The sequence below is a fragment of the Schistocerca americana genome, chromosome X (genome assembly GCF_021461395.2).
Source record: "Schistocerca americana isolate TAMUIC-IGC-003095 chromosome X, iqSchAmer2.1, whole genome shotgun sequence".
NCBI lineage: Eukaryota > Metazoa > Arthropoda > Insecta > Orthoptera > Acrididae > Schistocerca > Schistocerca americana.
In genome coordinates this window covers 9,176,532-9,198,283 of record NC_060130.1, presented here as the reverse complement: position 1 = coordinate 9,198,283, position 21,752 = coordinate 9,176,532, and the positions used below count along the sequence as shown (strand labels likewise).

The window sequence follows — 21,752 nt, the reverse complement described above, 5'->3', positions numbered from 1 at the left end:
TACTAGTACATGTCAGTGTGAGTGCACCGAGAGTGGTGTTGCCGTACATGCGTCTTTAAATTGGTCACCGACTGATCATTGCAGGCTGGCTGCTGGAGGCCGTCTCTGGGAGCCAAGCGTGCCGTGCGGTCCCTGCCGTGCCATCTGCTGGTGACTCGCACATATATTAGTGTGGAACAGTGCTGACTGACTCTCTGTGTGATTCTAGTTTGCAATGTGCACATCAGTGTTCTGTGTCTTGTTGAGTCCTTAGAGGCATATTGTTCGGAGGTTATTATTAAAGCCATATTTGTGCGACTTGGATCACACTTCAGTATTTATTTATTTATTTATTTCTTGTTCCATAGATCCAGTTAGTGAGTCAATCACAAGGATATGGAACGTGTCAAATTGTACAGGTTTCAATTTAAACTATACAAGGGCAATTCAATGGCAAATTGTATATAGTTTAAGTAAGACATACTATAAATACAGTAACAGATACAATATCAGCTAGATAACATAACAACCATTTGACAGAAAAAGGAGTTTCAAATAAAGGTTAAAGGCAAGAGCACAAAGTTAAATCAGATATTAGGCCTACAAGAGTAAATACATGTACAGCCAATCTGTTGTTACAAAAAGTGAGCTAATTCCCAAATGCACAATAAAATCAATTGAACTACTTCTAGACACAATAAGTTTAGTGATGGTATACATTTTCTTTCAGGTATTCATCCACAGTATAATAAGATTTCTCTGTCAGGTAATCTTTGAGAACTCGTTTAAATTTTGGCAGTTCTGTATGAACACATTTGATATGTAGTGGTAGAGCATTGAACAGCTTAATGCTGGAGTAGTAAACTCCTTTTTGTACCAGAGTGAGACGTTTCATTTCTAAATGTAGATTGTTTTTGTTTCTGGTGTTATAACCATGGAATTTACTGTTGTCTTGGTAGATGGAATAATTTTTGCACACAAAGGTCAGCAAGGAAAAAATATACTGTGAGGCAGTTGTTAGGATACCTATCTTCCGAAACAAGTGCCTGCAAGAGTGTCTTTGATTAACCCCACACGTTATTCTGATTGCTTTTTTTTTGGATGGTGAAAACTTGTTTTGCAAGTGGTTGGTTCCCCCAGAATATGATAGCATATGACATCAATGAGTGGAAGTAGCCAAAGTAGGCAACCTTAATAGTGTCAACTTCAGCCACTGAAGAAATTACCCGTAGTGAAAATGTTGCCGAGCTAAGTTTTTTACATAGATGAAGAATGTGAACTGACCAATTACATTTACTGTCTATGTAAGCACCCAGGAATTTTGTTTCTTCAACTTTCTGTATTGGTTGATCTCTACATTTTATGTCAATTTCATTGGGATTACTTTGTGATGTATGGAACCTCATATAATGAGTTTTATCTGCATTGAGTGAGAGACCATTTGAGGAGAAACAATTTAAGATGTCATTAAAAACAGTAGTTGTAGTTTTTTCAAGATCATGATCAGTCAAATCGTCAATTAGAATTGTGGTATCATCGGCAAACAGGGTAAATTTGCTGTTTGTCTCAGAACAAAGAGGAAGATCATTAATAAAGATGAGTAAAATCAGTGGGCCCAAAACGGAGCCTTGAGGCACACCACACGTTATCATGCCCCATTCAGACGAGGCAGGTTCTCCAGAAGAGCCATTTAGCATTACAGTCTGCTTCTGATCCTGTAGATATGATTGTAGCCACAAGCCAACAGTACCACCTAAACCATAGTATTCTGCCTTTTTCCAAAGAATTTGGTGGTTTACACAGTCAAAGGCTTTCGTAAGATCGCAAAAAATACCCATTGGAGACATTTTTTTGTTAATGGCTTCCAAAACTTGGTTGCTGAAAGAGAATATTGCCTGTTCAGTACAAAGACCGGCACGAAAACCAAACTGATTTTTGCTTAAGATACTATGGAATTTGAGATGGTCTACAATCCTCCTGTGCATGAGTTTTTCTAGAATTTTCGAGAAGGTAGTTAATAGGGATATTGGGCGATAGTTTGTAACAATGCTTTTATCCCCTTTTTTAAAGAGAGGAATCACTACAGCCAACTTAAGTCTGTCAGGGACAATCCCATCTTGTAGGGATGCATTGTATATGTTGCATAAGGTGGGACTAACAAATTTATAACAGTGTTTCAGTATTTTACTAGAAATATTGTCCACACCAGCAGAATTTTTGTTTTATAATGATCTAATTACTCTTATGACTTCGCTTACAGTAAATGGAGATAAGGATAACTGTGGGATTCTGTTGCTAATAGCTTTCTGTAGGAGGGACAATGATTCTTCCATAGAACCATTACAGCTTGTCTTCTCTGCTGCTCTCAAAAAGTGGTTATTAAATATTTCTGCAACCAACTCAGGTTTCTTTATGATATTGTCCCCTGTTTTAATCTCTACCTGAGACATGTTCCCTGTTGTCCTGCCAGTTTCCCTCTTTATTACATTCCTTATAGTTTTAATTTTATTTTCTGAGCTTTCAATTTCTGATTTTATGCACATACTTTTAGATTTATTTATAACCTTCTTGAGAATGCTACAGTAAAGTTTGTAGTGTTGTCATTTCTTTGGATCATTACAAGTCCTGAGAGAACTGTATAACATCCTTTTTGTTCTACAAGATGTTGTTATCCCTGTAGTGATCCAAGACTTCTTGGCATTGCCTATATGACTATTTCTAACTACTTTTTTTGGGAAAGATGGACTCAAATACAGACATGAATTCATTTAAAAATGAATTGTACTTTTTGTTTACATCTGTTTCCCTATCAACTCGGCTCCAGTCTATCTCTTTTAGGCTATCACTGAATTTTTTAAGGCCCTGTTCATTTATTATCCTAAAAGATTTCCAAGAATGCTCGGAACTGTTGCACACACTGATGTAATTGAGCCTAAGCAATTGACCACCATGATCAGAAAGGCCAAGGATTGGATGTACAGTGATCTCATTCCATGTAGACTTATCTATAAATATATTATCTATCAGACTTTTACTGTTAACAGCAACCCTAGTTGGGAAATCTACTATTGTCATCAGATTATAAGACTCCATTAAATGTACTAAATCAGCTTTACTATTGCTCTCATTTAGGAAATCAACATTAAAGTCACCAGTAATTATCAAGTTCTTGGACTTTGAGTACAGTATGGATAATAAAGAGTCTAAGTGCTTAAGAAATACATTCAAATTCCCTGAGGGAGATCTATACAGTGCTAACACTACAGCCGTGAAGTCATTTACAGTAATCTCAACACCACATACTTCAATTTGTTGCTCTATACAATGGCTCTTTAAATCTAATGCATTGTAAAATATGTTGTTTTTTACATAAATTACCACTCCACCTTTTTCCATGATGGTTCTTGAGTAATGCGCTGCCTGACACACAGTATTACTTGGTTAGTACATCACCACAAACATATGGACCGGGACTGTACATGCTTTGACAGTTTGCTACGTCTCTCTCTTCTAGGACTGACATGGTAGCTGCCTTGCATTTCTTAATGACTCTGACCTTGTCAACCACAAACCGAAACTTAGTACAGTCATGATTTCCCTGAAGAGATTACATGACAGCAGAGACTTGTAAAATTGTGTTACCCATTTCTCTAGCCAGTGAAGATTCATTCTATACCTTCAGATACAGTGTCATTTAGGAGTAGAACAGCAAGAAATACGTAGCTCCTCTAACAGTAATGACAGTTTATCACCTCCCAACACTACATGTGCCAATGTTTCAGTGCATTTTTGAATATGTTTGTTAACAGATTCATCAACACAACAAAAATTTACGATCTCAGTAGCATCTTATTTCTTAACTCATACTTTACTATTCATCAGAATCTTCATCGCTGCTCTTTGATTCGTCAGAGCTCCCTGCTGTACTTTGTTTTATTTCATAGTCAGAATTAGTTGAAATACCACCTACCGTATTTACCCAAATCTAAGCCGCACTCAAACCTGAAAAATGAGACTCGAAATAAAGGAAAGAAAAAAAAAAAAATTCCCGAATCTAAGCCACACTTGAAATTTGAGACTCGAAGTTCAAGGGGAGAGAAAAGTTTTAGGCCGCACCTCCAAATCGAAACAAAGTCGGTCCATTGTAATATGAGACACAATTTAGGTCGAATGAATGACGATACAGCTACAGTAGTTTGGTTCGAGTCGTAAGCTTAGCAGTTAAGCTTTACCAGGTAGCCTTTGCTATGCGTCAGGCGCTCCATCCGTATTTATACTGGTACCCTTCCTTTTTCATGTGCTTCATCTGGTTTGAATCAATTGCTTATTTTGCTTTGATCTGATAAGTGCCGTTTTCCTTGTTATAGGCGTTTATGTCACTCTAAGCTGAAAATGCATTACTGTACTGTGTCATGCATTGTTTGTCGCATTCTGATAGTGCGTGTTTGCGGCCTGTCGTCACTCGTGGCATGGCTTGCTTTTGTGCACGCTACCACCGCCTACAATTAAAAAAAAAAAAAAAAAAAAAGAGAGAGAAATCATCTCATTAGCGAAACAATGGCAAGAGACTATTTGTTGTTACTTACACTGCTGCTTTCTTTGATAATGATCAACAAGAACCAAATAATAGACTGCGTATGATAGAACATGTTCTGAACGAGAGTTAGGTGAAAATATTTCTCCATTTGAAAATCTTTGCGGCCACTTCTTTAGTACATCAAATTCTGCACAGAAATTAGAGTCATCTTGGATATAAAAATCTAGTCAGTTGCCGTGCTTCATTTCTGACTGTATCACTATTAGGCATAAGAATAATATGAATATAAACATGACACGATACGTATATTCTTCCGCGTTTGCTGTTGTCTCACTCTAGTTTCGTAGTTTATTAGGCAGACAGGATTTAAATAAGATAGCAGCAAACACGAAAGAATACGTGGCAAAATGTTTATATTCGTATTACTCTTATGATGAAGAGAATACTGCATGTGATTCACATTTCATCAGGTTCCTATTAGCAACCGTCTCTTCTCACAGGTAGGAAAAAATTCAGAACATTGAGTTGGCCATATTGACAAACATCCCAAACAGTCTTGCCGGTCGGATTTTCGTAATACATTGAAGTTCTGCTACATTCGAAGATGAACAATACGGAATTTGTATTTACTTCGTTGGATAATGTATGAAAATTGTCTTCCACCTTTTTTTTTTTTTAATTTATTTACTGACGCAGAGGTTTTGGCGCCAGTATTTATCTTTGTGCCTACGAAGCATGCCTGTGTAGCGCTACATATATTCGACGGCAGAAATTAGTTGTTTCAGCACCTACTGACATTTTTCAGAACTTCCACTTGCTTTGCACTCGATTCCAAGCCGCATGCGGTTTTTTGGATTACAAAAACCAGAAAAAAAGTGCGGCTTAGATTTGAGTAAATACGGTACATCCTCTCCTTTGGATTCAACTTCTTAAGTATTATATTTCAAGTCAACACCTGCTAATCTGTGAGACCGAAATGATGAGCCATACTACTCTATTTCACTGTACCTGTATGTTTCATTTGTATAACATTTTATTCCATCATAGATGCTGCACTTATAGTTTCATATATGCATTGCAGCAGCAGACACAATAAAAGTAGCAATCAGCAGTGCTTAGTTTGTTGAATGGGTAAAAAATATGCCATTGTCCCAGTTCCACATATCCCCAAAATTTGATTCTGCCAAATTCTGTACTCTCTGAAATCGAATGTTTAATCCAAAGATGAAAGTGAACAAGTTTGATGCAGTATTGCTAATATTGTTTATTACTCATCTTGCTGAATGAAGTGCATACCATATCCTTTCTGAAAGGTTTGCAGAAGTAATGCACATACCAGTTTTCTAAAAACTTACATTGAGATTGTGCTCTCCTTCCTCTTGTACAAATTAGTAGAGCCCTTCGGATTACTCCACAATATGCCTCTTGGCAAGGTGGTAACGACAGTATTATGAAAAGGATAGATTGGCACTCACTGTATAGTGTAGATGTGTTGCTGGCAGGGGGGGGGTGGGGGTTGGGGGTGGGGGGGAAAAGGAACACCACCTATTATTAAACACGTAAGCTTTTGGTGCAAACCCCCCCCCCCCCCTTCCCTCACACACACACACACACACACACACACACACACACGCACACGCACACACATGCGCGCAAATGCAGATCACACATACATGACCACTGTCTCCGGCTGCTAGGGCCAGACTGGAAGCAACTGTGCATCATGGGAGAAACAACGGTCGGGTGTGTGTGTGTGTGTGTGTGTGTGTGTTTTTTGTCCACTTTGGAAGAAGACTTTCTGATGGAAAGCTTACGTGTTTAGTAGTCTTTTTGTTGTGCTTGTCTGTGACCTAACATCTCCTGTATACAGTGAATAGCAATGTATCTTTTTTATAATATGGTCATTACTCCAGCCTAGATTTCTATTGTTTGTTGCCTTTTAAGACCTTATAAAGACAGTTACTGACAATTTCTTTTTTCTTATTGGGGAAAAGTAAAACCATATGGGGGCCAGACGTAGATTGTAAATGAATATGGAATAGAGTATTTTTATTCTCCCTGTATGCAGTGTCAATAACGTCACCTCACACACTTCATTTCTGGCAGCACCTCCTTCTCAACACATGACTGTCCCCCACCACCTCACCATAGTCTTCAAGTTATATCCTATAGCACTTCTGGGTGGACAAATAGATGAAGGATGTAGTTTAAAACAGTATAACTAAACTTAAAAGTCAAACTGCCCTTTTATAGAGACTGCCATCATTATTTAAACATACTAAACAACATCAAAACAGTCAAAAGAAATTTTTTTTCAAAAGAGCGGAAAATTGTAGTGAAATTCATGAGAGGATTGTTTTAAATTGTTATATCTTAAATCAATAAGTATGTCAGCATTTCCCAGGATTTTCTGGCTTAATTAAGACTAGGTCATGCCACCACAGTGGTCAGACAGTGGACTTGACTTCCAGAGGACAACGGACCCGAATCCCATCGGGCCATCAAAATTTGGGTTTTCCTTGATTTCCCTAAATGATTTAAGACAAATGCTGGGATGGTTCCTTTGAAAAAGATGACATTCGGCTGAGGAAGCTAATTTCTGTGGCATGTCTGATGACACAGTGCTGGTGGAAGCACAAGTATTTCAGAGCACACCATTCATTGCACATTGTTAAACATAGGGCTCTGCTGCAGACAACCCCTGTATGTTCCCATGTTGACAACACAGTTGAATTACAATTTCTGTGGCTCAGGAGCATTGAGATTGGGCAGTGAATCAATAGAAATGTGTCATCTGGTTGAGTCATTCGAGTTTTGCATTACACCTACTTGACGGTTTTGTGCACATACACTGTCAACAGAGTGAATTGGTGCTTGAAAGGTGCACTTTGCTACAGACTTAGGCCAGTGGGAGCAATATTATGCTATGGAGGACATTCACCTGGTCTTCTATGGGTCCTGTGGTAGTAACTGAAGGCTCCATAACAGCTTTGTTCTGTGTGAACATTATTGTGCACTGTCCGCACCCTGTCCCTAATGAAGGTGACATGTTTCAACAATATGACTTTCAGTGTCACGAGGCCAGAATCAAATTCACCCCTTCTGAATCTGATGGAATACATCTGCGATGCTATCAGATACCAGTTCTGCACCCAGAAACCACTCATCTCCAATTTATGGGAATTACATGACCTGTGCTTAGACATGCGGTGCTGCATAATGCTGGGAACATACCTCACATAATGCTGGGAACATACCTGAAATTTGTTGAACTTGTCCCACACAAAATCACTGCTGTATTGTGTTCCAACAGTGGACAAACACATTATCAAACAGGAGGTCATAGTGTTTTGTCTCATCAGTTTATATATTCAATGCTTGAATGAAAGGTGTGCTCTTTTCCTTTTTTCTGCCATTGCGTGTATGTGTAAAGCTGGATGTTCTACCATTTGGGCTTGTTTATATGATGGCTGTCAGTGTTACCACCTGCACAGATACTAAATGCTCCTTTTCTGAAGACCTTTTATCTTGAGAACACTTTCAACTTTGTTTCACAAATGGCAGCACAGTTTCATGTAATTGTTAAAATAATACTTTCAGCAAAAGATGTGTGCGTTGGAGTGGGGAAAAAGATTGGAGATGTATGTAGTTTAATTTTCATAAATTGTTAAGAAGGTTAACAGCTTGGCATGCTAAGATAAATTCAGACATTCTCTAAAAAGAGAGAAAAAGATTAATTTAACAGAATCAGTGAGGTATGCAAATATAACAACAGACTTGTAGAACCATTATTTTGTAGGTTAGATTAGATTAGATTCAGCTTTTGTTCCAAGACCCAAAACATGAGACGATTCTCATGGGTGAGTAACATGCCAGAAAGTATAACATAAAAAATATAAAACATTTGAATACCCTGATCATTTGTCAGGAGATTGTCAAACTAGGTGAATACAATACAAACTGGAACAGCTAATATTTTCAGAATTGATACGCTGTCAGACTGAAACATTGTTATGCACTATTCATAAAGTTATCAAACAAAAAGTACATAATCTTGACTGTTATGACAAAGTGCTCTCAGAACTGAAATCTAACAGACATTCTTATTTAAGCTGGCCTAACAGCCACTGTTAAGATATTCATCTATTGAGTAGGATGAGTTACCTATCAAAAAGTCTTTCAAACTCTGTTTAAACCATGCTTGATCTGATACCAAGTTTTTAATGGTGTCTTTCTTCCACAGATAAATTGTGTTGTAATGCGAGGTTTTAATGAAGATGAAGTGTGCAGTTTTGTGGAGTTAACAAAAGAGAAAAATGTTGATGTAAGATTTATCGAGTACATGCCTTTCAGCGGCAACAAATGGAATGATGGGAAGATGGTCTCATTTAGTGAAATGGTCCAAATAATTAGAAAGCAGTGGCCTAATTTTGATCCTCTGCCCAATGGGCCCAATGATACCTCAAAGGTACGTGCAGTATTACGTATGAACATACATTGAAAATAATTTAATGTTTATGACTTACTACCAATCACAATAATACTTCACATCTGCTGGTGGTATGAGAGATGGACTGGTTTAGTTACATATTTCTCATCCCATTCAGTAAGTCTGTCCTGGCCTGGGTTTCTCTGCAGCTTTTCTACAACTCTCCCCATTTCCTAAACCTTGACAATCCTTTTCTTTCTTCCCTTTTCCGTCCCCTTATTGTTTCTGCCAGAAGAAGAAGCCACTGGCTCCGAAAGCTTGCACATTTCCATAACTTTACGGGGAAAACATTCTTTTTCACTTTTTTGGGTTTTTACCTGATTATAAAATTTGCAATTTTCCAAATAAAATGATATGTATATTACTTATAAACTTGCGTGGGAAGTATTTTATTTTATTTTCTAAAATATAATCTACACTAGTTGAAAATGTTAAAATTTTGACACGCATTACTTCAAGACCTAATAAAATCGGTAATTTTTTATATACAGGGTAGTCCATTGATCGTGACCGGGCCATATATCTCACGAAATAAGTGTCAAACGAAAAAACTACAAAGAACGAAATTTGTCTAGCTCGAAGGGGGAAACCAGCTGGCGCAATGGTTGGCCTGCTATAAGGCGCTGCCATAGCTCAAACTGATATCAACTGTGTTTTTTTAAATAGGAACCCCATTTTTTATTGCATATTCATGTAATACGTAAAGAAATGTGAATGTTTTAGTTGGACCACTTTTTTCGCTTTGTGATAGATGGCGCTGTAATAGTCACAAACATATGTCTCATAATTTTAGACGAACAGTTGGTAACAGGAAGGTTTTTTAAATTAAAATACAGAACGTAGGTACATTTGAACATTTTATTTTGGTTGTTCCATATGTGATACATGTACCTTTGTGAACTTATCATTTCTGAGAACGCATGCTGTTACGGCGTGATTACCTGTGATTACCACATTAATGCAATAAATGCTCAAAATGATGTCTGTCAACCTCAATGCCTTTGGCAATACGTGTAACGACATTCCTCTCAACAGTGAGTAGTTTGCCTTCCGTAATGTTCGCACATGCATTGACAATGCACTGACGCATGTTGTCAGGCATTGTCGGTGGATCACGATAGCAAATATCCTTCAACTTTCCCCACAGAAAGAAATCCGGGGACGTCGGATCCGGTGAACGTGCGGGCCATGGTATGGTGCTTTGACAACCAATCCACCTGTCATGAAATATGCTATTCAATACTGCTTCAACCGCACGCAAACTATTTGCCGGACATCCATCATGTTGGAAGTACATCGCCATTCTGTCATGCAGTGAAACATCTAGTAGTAACATTGGTAGAACATTATGCAGGAAATCAGCATACATTGCACCATTTAGATTGCCATCGATAAAATGGGGGCCAATTATCCTTCCTCCCTTAATGCCACACCATACATTAACCTGCCTAGGTCGCTGCTGTTCCACTTGTTGCTGCCATCATAGATTTTCCGTTGCCCAATAGTGCATATTATGGCGGTTTAGGTTACCGCTGTTGGTGAATGATGCCTCATCGCTAAATAGAATGCATGCAAAAAATCTTTCATCGTCCTGTAATTTCTCTTGTGCCCAGTGGCAGAACTGTACATGACGTTTAAAGTCATCGCCATGCAATTCCTGGTGCATAGAAATATGGTACGGGTGCAATCGATGTTGATGTAGCATTCTAAACACCGACGTTTTTGAGATTCCCAATTCTCACGCTTTTTGTCTGCTACTGATGTGTGGATTAGCTGCCCCAGCAGCTAAAACACCTACTAGGGCATCATCATTTGTTGCAGGTCGTGGTTGATGTTTCACATGTGGCTGGACACTTCCTGTTTCCTTAAATAATGTAACTATCCGGCGAATGGTCTGGACACTTCAATGATATCGTCCAGGATACCAAGCAGCATACATAGCACACGCCCCTTGGGCATTTTGATCACAATAGCCATACATCAACACGATATCGACCTTTTTCGCAATAGGTAAACGGTCCATTTTAACACAGGTAATGTATCACGAAGCAAATACCGTCCGCACTGGCGGAATGTTATGTGATACCACATACTTATATGTTTGTGACTATTACAGCAGCTGGCTGGAGTGGCCGAGCAGTGCTAGGCGCTACAGTCTGGAAACGCGCGACCGCTACGGTCGCAGGTTCGATCCTGCCTCGGGCATGGATGTGTGTGATGTCCTTAGGTTAGTTAGATTTAAGTAGTTCTAAGTTCTAGGGGACTGATGACCTCAGAAGTTAAGTCCCATAGTGCTCAGAGCCATTTGAACCATTTTTGACTATTACAGCCCCATCTATCACAAAGCGAAAAAAGTGGTCCAGCTAAAACATTCATATTTCTTTACGTACTACATGAATATGTAATAAAAAATGGGGGTTCCTATTTTAAAAAAAATGCTGTTGATATGAGTTTGACCCATGGCAGTGCCATCTACCAGGCCAACCATAGCGCCATCTGGTTTCTCCCTTCAAGCTAGACGAATTTCGTTCTTTGTAGTTTTTTCATTTGATGCTTATTATGTGAGATATTTGGCCCGGTCACTATCAATGGACCACCCTGTAGAAAGCTGTGGATTGCTGTGTTATAAAGGTTAAATTATGTGTTTGTATTGGTAGCACTGTCAAAAATAGTATCGTATCTTTTCATAGTATAAACATGCTTTGTATATCGAAGTGCTAACATTTTTCTGAGGAATAGTGACGAATAGACTGGTAAATCTCTCAAAAAGTATGACTCCAAAATGAAGTGTTTTTAAGAAATGTGGGTTTCATGGTAATAAATTTTTGAATAAAGAGAAACATTGTGTTCAGCATGTGGTGTGTGAAGTTACAGACAGTGAAATACTCGCAAACTCATGAGTATCTAGAGAAACACCCATTAGTGCTTCGAAGATTAAAATAAAACATAGTGATAACACAGTTATCTCAAAACAAAACTCATGTAAATGGTAGGTTAGGTTATATTCTGATACATCTACACATCGTAACAGGGGTGTTATGTGAATTTGTGTGTTGTATGTGGAGGGCCAGTTAGTTTACATGAAGACATTGAGGTATCAAATGGACTAGCCAGGAAACTTATCATTAATTCTGCCAGTTGTAAATATACTCATTCATTTTGGAGTTCTGATAAGTGTAAAGATAATTATTTTGAAATAAATGTTAGGTGGTTTTATGGATTGAGAGCTATTGGCAAAGGACACACTGCAGCAGAAACAATGTGTGTCGTGATGTATATGCCACGCCCACTTTGTAAAATGGACAAGTATGCAGGATTTATTGGAGCTGCTGTGAAATCCACTGCATGTGAGTCAATTAAGGGTGCTGCAAATGAAGCTGCTGAAATAAACGATGGTATGATTGACATATCAGTAGCTTTTGGGGCACTTGGTAGAAGCGCAGCTGAAGTTCTAAGAATTCTGTTGCTACAGTGACCAGTGGTGGATACTGGAAAGCTAATAGATTTCCAGATTTTAACCAAACATTCTTATAAGTATAAATCAGGGAATGAAGAAGGGCATATCTGTGACAGAAATTATGAAGGACAACTAGTCGTACGGAGGCCTGTGCAGCTGTTGAAATTTATAATCGATCTGTAAACTAAAGGGGAGTGTGTTACACTAAGTTCTTAGGTTGTGCAGACTCAAATGCATATAACAGTGTAGTAGCCACTCAGCCTTATGGTGAGAAGCTTATCACAGAACTGGAATGTGTTGGTCATGCCCTCCTGGATCTGGTTCATGGTGCAATTACCGCAATGCCCAGTACTCAAACAGGTCATACAGCCATAAACATTATATCCCAGCAGCAGTTGTGGATATCATAAAACCTGTTTACAGAGACCTGGCAATCCTGAATTATTGAAGAAGTGTCTGCATTGTCAGACTCAAAATCCCAATGAGTCGTTCAATAATCTTATAGCGTCAGTGTCGTCGTAACTGCCGTCTGCGTCACGTCTGCTGTGCAGCGAGCTATGCTGATTTAAGTATTAACTCTATTTTTCTTACTTGTAACTTCTTCTTCCGTGTGTTTTTGCTTTTAGGAAGCTTTAATTGTCGAGTGCTAGTAACAGTGTTCCATAGATTTTGTGTTTGTTTTGAATACAGTCAGAGAAAGTCTGTATAGTCAGCCATAGTGCCAGCAGTGCTAGTGTTTGTTTTCAATACAGTCCAGAGACAGGTAGTGCTATTTTCATTGTTTTCTACAGGAAGTGTCTAGTAACCACAGTGTAGTCAACTATCAGCCGCCTTTAGTGAATTAGCAGTCTAGTTATAAGTTGATTAACTCTCTACAGTAAATTGATTTCTTAAGATGGATAGGATGTGAGACTGCTGTGTACGGACACAGGAGGAGCTGGCCACTGTTCGCAAACAGCTGAACGTGTTGATGGCCGCGGTTAGCCGTCTTCAGGCAGTGGTGAGTCTGGTGCGTTGCATGTTACACCCCAGGTGTTACATGCTTCACCCACTGACCCTGCTGTCGACACATCTTTGCGGATACCGGGCACGGTTGTGCCACCCTCTTCCCAAGGGGAGTGGCGGGTTCAGCGGCGTTCGCGGTGCACGAGGTGGAGGGTCAGTGTGGAGGCTGGCCGTGTGGCATCGCCCGTTCTGCCTGTGAGTGGACATGTGGCCACTCCTTCAGCAAGGTCCGAGCAGGCACATGGGGGGAGGGGTTTATTAGTTATTGGGAGCTCCAACGTTAGGCGGGTGATGGAGCCACTTAGGGAAATAGCGGAAAGGTCGGGGAAGAAGGTCAGTGTTCACTCTGTCTGCTTGCCGGGGGTCTCATCCGAGATGTGGAGGAGACCGCGCCGGCAGTGATAGAGAGCACTGGGTGCACCCGACTGCAAATTGTTGCTCATGTCGGCACCAATGACTCCTGCCGTCTGGGTTCAGAGGTCATCCTCAGTTCGTTCAGGCGGTTAGCGGAGTTGGTGAAGGCGGAAAGCCTCGCGGGGTGGAATCTGAGCTAGCTATTTGTAGTATCGTTCCCAGAACCGATAGTGATCCTCTGGTTTGGAGCCGAGTGGAAGGCTTAAACCAGGGACTCAGACGATTCTGCGGAGATCTGGGGTGCAAATTTCTCGACCTCCGCTATCGGGTGGAGAAATGTAGGGTCCCCCTGAATAGGTCACGCATGCACTACATGCAGGAAGTGGCTACAAGGGTAGCGGAGTATATGTGGAGTGCACATGTGGGTTTTTTAGGTTAGAGAATTCCCTCCCTAGGCCCGACAAGACACCTCCTGAGATGCGGCAAGGTAGGAGTAGACAAAATGCAACAGGGAATAACAATATTAATGTGCTAATAGTAAACTGCAGGAGCGTCTATAGAAAGGTCCCAGAACTGCTCTCATTAATAAGCGGTCACAATGCCCACATAGTACTAGGGACAGAAAGTTGGCTGAAACCAGATGTAAACAGTAATGAAATTCTAAACTCAGATTGGAGTGTATACCGCAGAGACAGGCTGGACAGTGAAGGGGGAGGCATGTTTAAAGCAATAACAAGTGCAATAGTATCGAAGGAAATTGACGGAGATCCGAAATGTGAAATAATTTGGGTGAAGGTCACGGTTAAAGCAGGCTCAGACATGGTAATGGGATGTCTCTATAGGCCCCCTGGCTCAGCAGCTGTTGTGGCTGAGCACCTGAAGGATAATTTGGAAAATATTTCGAGTAGATTTGCCCAACATGTTATAGTTCTGGGTGGAGATTTTAATTTTCCGGATATAGACTGGGAGACTCAAACTTTCATAACGGGTGGCAGGGACAAAGAATCCAGTGAAATTTTTTAAGAGCTTTATCTGAAAACTACCTTGAGCAGTTAAACAGAGAACCGACTCGTGGCGATAACATATTAGACCTTCTAGTGACAAACAGACCTGAACTATTTGAAACAGTTAACGCAGAACAGGGAATCAGTGATCATAAAGCGGTTACTGCATCGATGATTTCAGCCGTAAATAGAAATATTAAAAAAGGTACGAAGATTTTTCTGGTTAGCAAAAGTGACAAAAATCAGATTTCAGAGTACCTGACGGCTCAACACAAAAGTTTTGTTTTAAGTACAGATAGTGTTGAGGATCAGTGGACAAAGTTCAAAACCATCGTACAATATGCATCAGATGAGTATGTGCCAAGCAAGATCGTAAGAGATGGAAAAGAGCCAGCGTGGTACAACAACCGAGTTAGAAAACTGCTGCGGAAGCAAAGGGAACTTCACAGCAAACATAAACGTAGCCAACACCTTGCAGACAAACAAAAATTATGTGAAGTGAAATGTAATCTGAGGAGGGCCATGTGAGAGGCGTTAAATGAATTCGAAAGTAAAGTTCTATGTACTGACTTGGCAGGAAATCCTAAGAAATTTTGCTCCTATGTCAAAGCGGTAGGTGAATCAGAACAAAATGTCCAGACACTCTGTGACCAAAAAGGTACTGAAACAGAGGATGATGGACTAAAGGCCGAAATACTAAATGTCTTTTTCCAAAGCTGTTTCACAGAGGAAGACTGCACTGTAGTTCCTTCTCTAGATTGTCGCACAGATGACAAAATGGTAGATATTGAAATAGATGACAGAGGGATAGAGAAACAATTAAAATCACTCAAAAGAGGAAAGGCCGCTGGACCTGATGGGATACCAGTTCAATATTACACAGAGTATACGAAGGAACTTGCCCCCATTATTGCAGCAGTGTACCGTAGGTCTCTACAAGATCGTAGTGTTCCAAAGAATTGCAAAAGGGCACAGGTCATCCCCGTTTTCAAGAAGGGACGTCGAACATATGTGCAGAACTGTAGACCTATATCTCTAACGTCGATCAGTTGTAGAATTTTAGAACATGTATTATGTTCGAGTATTATGACTTTTCTGTAAACTAGAAATCTACTCTGTAGGAATCAGCATGGGTTTCGAAAAAGACGATCGTGTGAAACCCAGCTCGCGCTATTCGTCCACGAGACTCAGAGGGCCTTAGACACGGGTTCCCAGGTAGATGCTGTGTTTCTTGACTTCCGCAAGGCGTTCGATACAGTTCCCCACAATCGTTTAATGAACAATTTAAGAGCATATGGACTGTCAGACCAATTATGTGATTGGATTGAAGAGTTGCTAGATAACAGAATGCAGCATGTCATTCTCAATGGAGAGAAGTCTTCCGAAGTAAGAGTAATTTCAGGTGTACTGCAGGGGAGTGTCGTAGGACTGTTGCTATTCACAATATACATAAATGACATTGTGAATGAAATCGGAAGTTCACTGAGGCTTTTTGCGGATGATGCTGTGGTATATCAAGAGGTTGCAACAATGGTAAATTGTACTGAAATGCAGGATGATCTGCAGCGAATTGATGCATGGTGCAGGGAATGGCAATTGAATCTCAATGTAGACAAGTGTAATGTGCTGCGAATACATAGAAAGAAAGATCCCATATCATTTAGCTACAATATAACAGGTCAGCAATTGGAAGCAGTTAATTCCATAAATTATCTGGGAGTATGCATTAGGAGTGATTTAAAATGGAATGATCATATAAAGTTGATCGTGGGTAAATCAGATGCCAGACTGAGGTTCATTGGAAGAATCCTAAGGAAATGCAATCTGAAAACAAAGGAATTAGGTTACAGTACACTTGTTCGCCCACTGTTTGAATACTGCTCAGCAGTGTGGGATCCGTACCAGATAGGGTTGATAGAAGAGATAGAGAAGATCCAACAGAGAGCAGCATGCTTCGTTATAGGATCATTTAGTAATCATGAAAGCATTACGGAGATGTTAGATAAACTCCAGTGGAAGACTCTGCGGGAGAGACGCTCAGTAGCTCTGTGCGGGCTTTTGTTGAAGTTTCGAGAATATACCTTCACCGAGGAGTCAAGCAGTATATTGCTCCCTCCTACGTATATCTCGCGAAGAGACGATGAGGATAAAATGAGAGAGATTAGAGCCCGCACATAGGCATACCAACAATCCTTCTTTCCACGAACAATACGAGACTGGAATAGAAGGGAGAACTAATAGAGGTACTCAAGGTAGCCTACACCGTCAGGTGGCTTGAGGAGTATGGATGTAGATGTAGATGTAGACCAAAAAACGTTTTTCTTGTAATGAAGGCACTAAAGTGGGGGTCAGTCATGCTGTTATTGCTTTTAATGATGGCAACATTGGTAGCGTGAAAGTGCTACAACATATGGGAATTAATTCTGGAGCAAACTGCATCAGAGAATTTGAATGGATGGACAAGGTTTGCAATGGTAAAGCACTGTATGCAGCACAGTTGGCCACTACGGAGTCCAGAAAGAAGAAAACAAGAAAAAACTTAAAAAAGGTCAAGAGGATGATATACAGTATGGTGCAGGGTGCTTCTGAGTGACTAAAAATAAAATGTTAAGCATATATTGAGTTACAGTCTATTAAAACTTTAAAAACTCTTCTTGAAAATTTAGATTTTCTCTTGCATTTTTCCCTAAATCTCAGAAACTACTTCGAGTAGCGAATTAAAATTTTCAGGGAGTAATAACATACGTATTCTGAGTCTTCTGAACTAAAAGAAGAACATAATATTATGCATAAATAAAATTATTTAGAATAACATACAAAAAAGTACACAAAATTTTAACTGTGTAATTAAAAAATTGCATTTCCAAAAGCAGTGGCTGAAATGCAATTATTGTAAGACTCAGAACATATAGTTTAATGTCCTGTAAAAGTTTCTTGTCAATGGCTACAGTTGTTCCTGAAATACGGGGAAGTTAAGTCACCAAATTTAACATTGTCAGGATAGGGCGTTCAAACTCCCCTTAATGCACATTTTCTCCTTCCTCCACTTGGTGAGCAACACATTTATAGTATTTACACAACAGCAGTAGCTATTTTCTTACAATTTCTTTTTGAATGAGTGAACACTTCTGTGGCACGTGCAACCGTTTACAGATAACAGCTGATGGCAATTTGGAGGTGTGTCTCTTTGGGTATTCAGAGATATCTCTCAGGTGAGTGATGAAACATAGAATAATCATGTCCAAGTGAAAATTCATGCGAGGAAACCATAAAATTACTAGAAGACTGACAGACTGATCAGTATTTTACCTTCAGGAGGTGAAATTCCAAAACTTCTTATAGACACATTCGTTCCTCTTGTCCTCACATTAGTCATGGAGTCCGAGTGACCTTTGAGACCTTCAGAAACTTATCCCTCTTTCCTCTCTCATGAAGGAACTGATAGTTCCAAATGCTGAGTATAGAATAATACTTTCAAACTGTTTGCCATGCACATTAGGTATGTGGTTGGTATATGGAAGAGATAAACTGCAGTTAAATCCAGCAGGTATGAAATGAGTAATCTTTTCTTGAAGTTTTCAGCTTGCACCCTCCTCCCTCCCAGACATACAAACCAGATACCTCTAGCTAAATAATTTGTGAGTATATATAATTTGCCTCTGTCAACATCATGTTACACTAACCTATTTGTGAGATTAAATTAAAGGAAAGTAATCAGAACTGGAAATTATGTAAAGACATTTTTGGCTATGTCCCTGTGTTGTATTAAAGTTAACACAGTATTTCTGTCCATGTGATGGTAACTATGATTCGCCAGCCACCGTTGCCGAGCGGTTCTAGGTGCTTCAGTCCAGAACTGTGCGACTGCTACGGTCGCAGGTTTGAATCCTGCCTTGGCTCAGATGTTAAGTCCCATAGTGCCCAGAGCCATTTCAACTGTGATTCATGATTATCAGAGTCTATATGTTCCAAATAAAAATTGGAACTTCATGTGTATAAATGTACAAATTATTAGACAATGGGACCAACAACTGACACTTTTAAATTGATGACTAGACTAAGACTTGGCGATAAGTTTGTTTCAGGACATGGTAAGGGGGGTGAGGGGTGGGAAGAATCAGCTCTCTCTTTGTGAGCATACCAGAAATCCTTTATCAACCGAAGGTAAAATAAGATATAAAAATACAGGGTCAAACAATTAATTTAAGTATCTTAAAAACCAAATGACTAATAAAATTGGAAGCTAAGAAAAGTAAGTTCATAGTAAGTAGGGTGAAACACAGGGGGCTGCAACATATTGCCATTGTTGTTTGACTTGTCTATCAAAGAAAAAAGAAATGGATCAAAAGAAAATAAAAGTGAGAATGGAAATGTATCAGAAGCAAATAGGAATAAGCAAGGAACATATTCTTTAATTAAAAAAAAAAAAAAAAGACATGTGAGGCAGATGTTCCTACAATTTTATGTTCAAAGCACAGCAGCCTGTGAAAGCAAAATATTTATGACATTGAAAAAAGAAAATCAGTGAGTGAAAAGTGTGTGTAGGTGAATTGTGGTGAAAGACTGGATATTGGAACTTCTGTTATGCTGCCCAGTATTAGTTGACTTGGTAGTAAAGGAGCAAGTTTGCAAGGGCAGATAACTGTTTGGCTACGTAAAATAGAGTGGGAGTATGGAAAAGCTAGTCCAACATAGGATGAAAAAGATAACAGCAACTTAAAAAATGAACCCCATGAACCCCATTCCCATCTAGTGAATGCAGTGGTTGACAATATCTTGTGACATTCACGTATAAGGCTCAAACTATAATTGCTAAATAAAAATACAAAATGTTGACAAGACTGTTCTAAGCTGTCACTCTCTTTTGAAACAAGGGTGTTTAAACCAACAAACACGCAGGAAAGCAGGGACAACTCACACACTAGAGAAGGATGGGCAGTATCATTGAAGGAGTGAGCATGAACCGTGTGGAATATGTGTGGTACAAGTAAAAAAAAAAAAAAGTAATGATAGTAAAATTCCAATCCCGGGAGCGGAAAGACTTACCTTAGGGGGAAAAAGGACAGGTATACACCCGCACACACGCACATATCCATCCACACATACAGACACAAGCAGATAATATATGTCTGCTTGTGTCTTTATGTGTGGATGGATATGTGCGTGTGTGCGAGTGTATACCTGTCCTTTTTTCCCCTTAAGGTAAGTCTTTCCACTCCCGGGATTGGAATGACTCCTTACCCTCTCCCTTAAAACCCACTTCCTTTCGTCTTCCCCTCTCCTTCCCTCTTTCCTGATGAGGCAACAGTTTGTTGCGAAAGCTTGAATTTTGTGTGTATGTTTGTGTTTGTTTGTGTGTCTATCGACCTGCCAGCGCTTTCGTTCGGTAAGTCACCTCATCTTTATTTTTATATATAGAAGTTTATTATTTTATTTACCGGTCTTGCAGTTTCCTTGATTTCTTGCAAAGTACAGTACAATGAAAACCTACCATATTGCATAACAAGTAGATGAGTATAAACTTCAGAATAGCATCATCGCCATTAAATGACCTATGTTTTCTTTACTAACAAGAGAAGGGACAGAAGCAATAAACACAAAATCAGAACTGCTTTTGCTTGATTACAGCAGGGACAATAATTTTTAACATCTACATTTACAACAGATCATATTTACAAAATGTTTTCGAAATTTGCTCTGTTTGCTCAAATGAAAGTATTGCACTGCTCAATCATTCATTTACACTCAACCCCGACTGCTGCACATGCTGTGGGGTGTGTCATCTGGTTATGTCATATGTTCAGTGTTTCTCACCAATTTTTGGGGTATTTTGAAATGTACAAAAAGGAAAATGCAGAAAGTTATCACATTTTGCTGCACATTACCTGCGTCACAGAAAAATAATGTATACAAATCTTCTCAGATTTGCCACTGAATAACTTTGTCCAAGCCTCACAATATTTCACCAACACAACTGTTCGTCATCTTCAGGTAGTGGTGGGTCCTGTCATCACTGCTGCAAGATGTGGCTGGTGATATTCGCACAGCAGAATTGAAATTTGTCAGGCTAGAAGCAGGAGTACGAATGTGTGGACAGGCACTCCCAGTTGGATGTAAATGCCATTCATAGTAGCCTTCTGCTTATGTGTTGTGGGCAATGACTGCACTTCTGGACACTCGTGTGGTTAAGAGCTGAATTAACTCTCTGCAAGGTACTGCATCAGGTCATACATCGGAGGATCTGGTTTCTACTGTTTTAATTTCATGGCAGTCAGTGCTGGATTCTGGGCAGTGCTTAGTCAAAATTCCATATTCCTGTTGGTAAGATTGCCCACCGTATGGATACATGCCTCATTCTTAAAAACACAGTCCTAGAGTGATGATGCTGAGGATAAAATTTCAGTCCTCTTGGGAAACGTGTGGTGCCCTGTATTCAGGCAGTGTTCTGCTACCATTAATTTACTGGGTGGCATTTTTGTCAGCGCTGTTGAACACAGTGTTCTTGCACAATGTGAGGTGTCTGCCCTATATAAGGTTTCCCATAATGGCATCAGATCTTATATATGATCTGTGTTTTCTAAGGTCAAGATTGTCTTTAACTGAACACAAACAATTCCTTAGTTTTGCTGGTAGACGAAAAACACACTTGATTCTGTTTCTCTTAGCGATTCTTTTAATTTTGAAAACATGCCACTGAAATATGGCAAGAAAGCCATTTGCAGTGCTTGTCTAAGTATCTTCATTTACATCTCTACACTGAACTTGCTTTGCTCAGAACACATTGCAAATCTGTTTACAAGAATAAACATTCTGCTGGAACACTGTTCTTAGGTGTTACAGTTCACCAGGCAGACTGTCGGTATCTGAAATCACGTGTGCTCTATGTGCCAGGGAGTGTACGACACTACCACATTGTGCAGGGTGACG

General features: G+C 39.5%; 1 protein-coding gene across 1 annotated transcript in view; it reads left to right on the top strand.

The window, feature by feature from the left end:
- Positions 1-21,752, top strand: part of LOC124554869 — a 107,677-nt gene that overhangs the window by 19,486 nt on the left and 66,439 nt on the right. The window contains exons 4-7 of the mRNA XM_047128538.1: positions 8,760-9,000; positions 11,794-11,819; positions 16,438-16,448; positions 17,945-18,037. Coding sequence (XP_046984494.1) covers positions 8,760-9,000; positions 11,794-11,819; positions 16,438-16,448; positions 17,945-18,037 — 371 coding nt within the window. The remainder of the gene's footprint in view (positions 1-8,759; positions 9,001-11,793; positions 11,820-16,437; positions 16,449-17,944; positions 18,038-21,752) is intronic.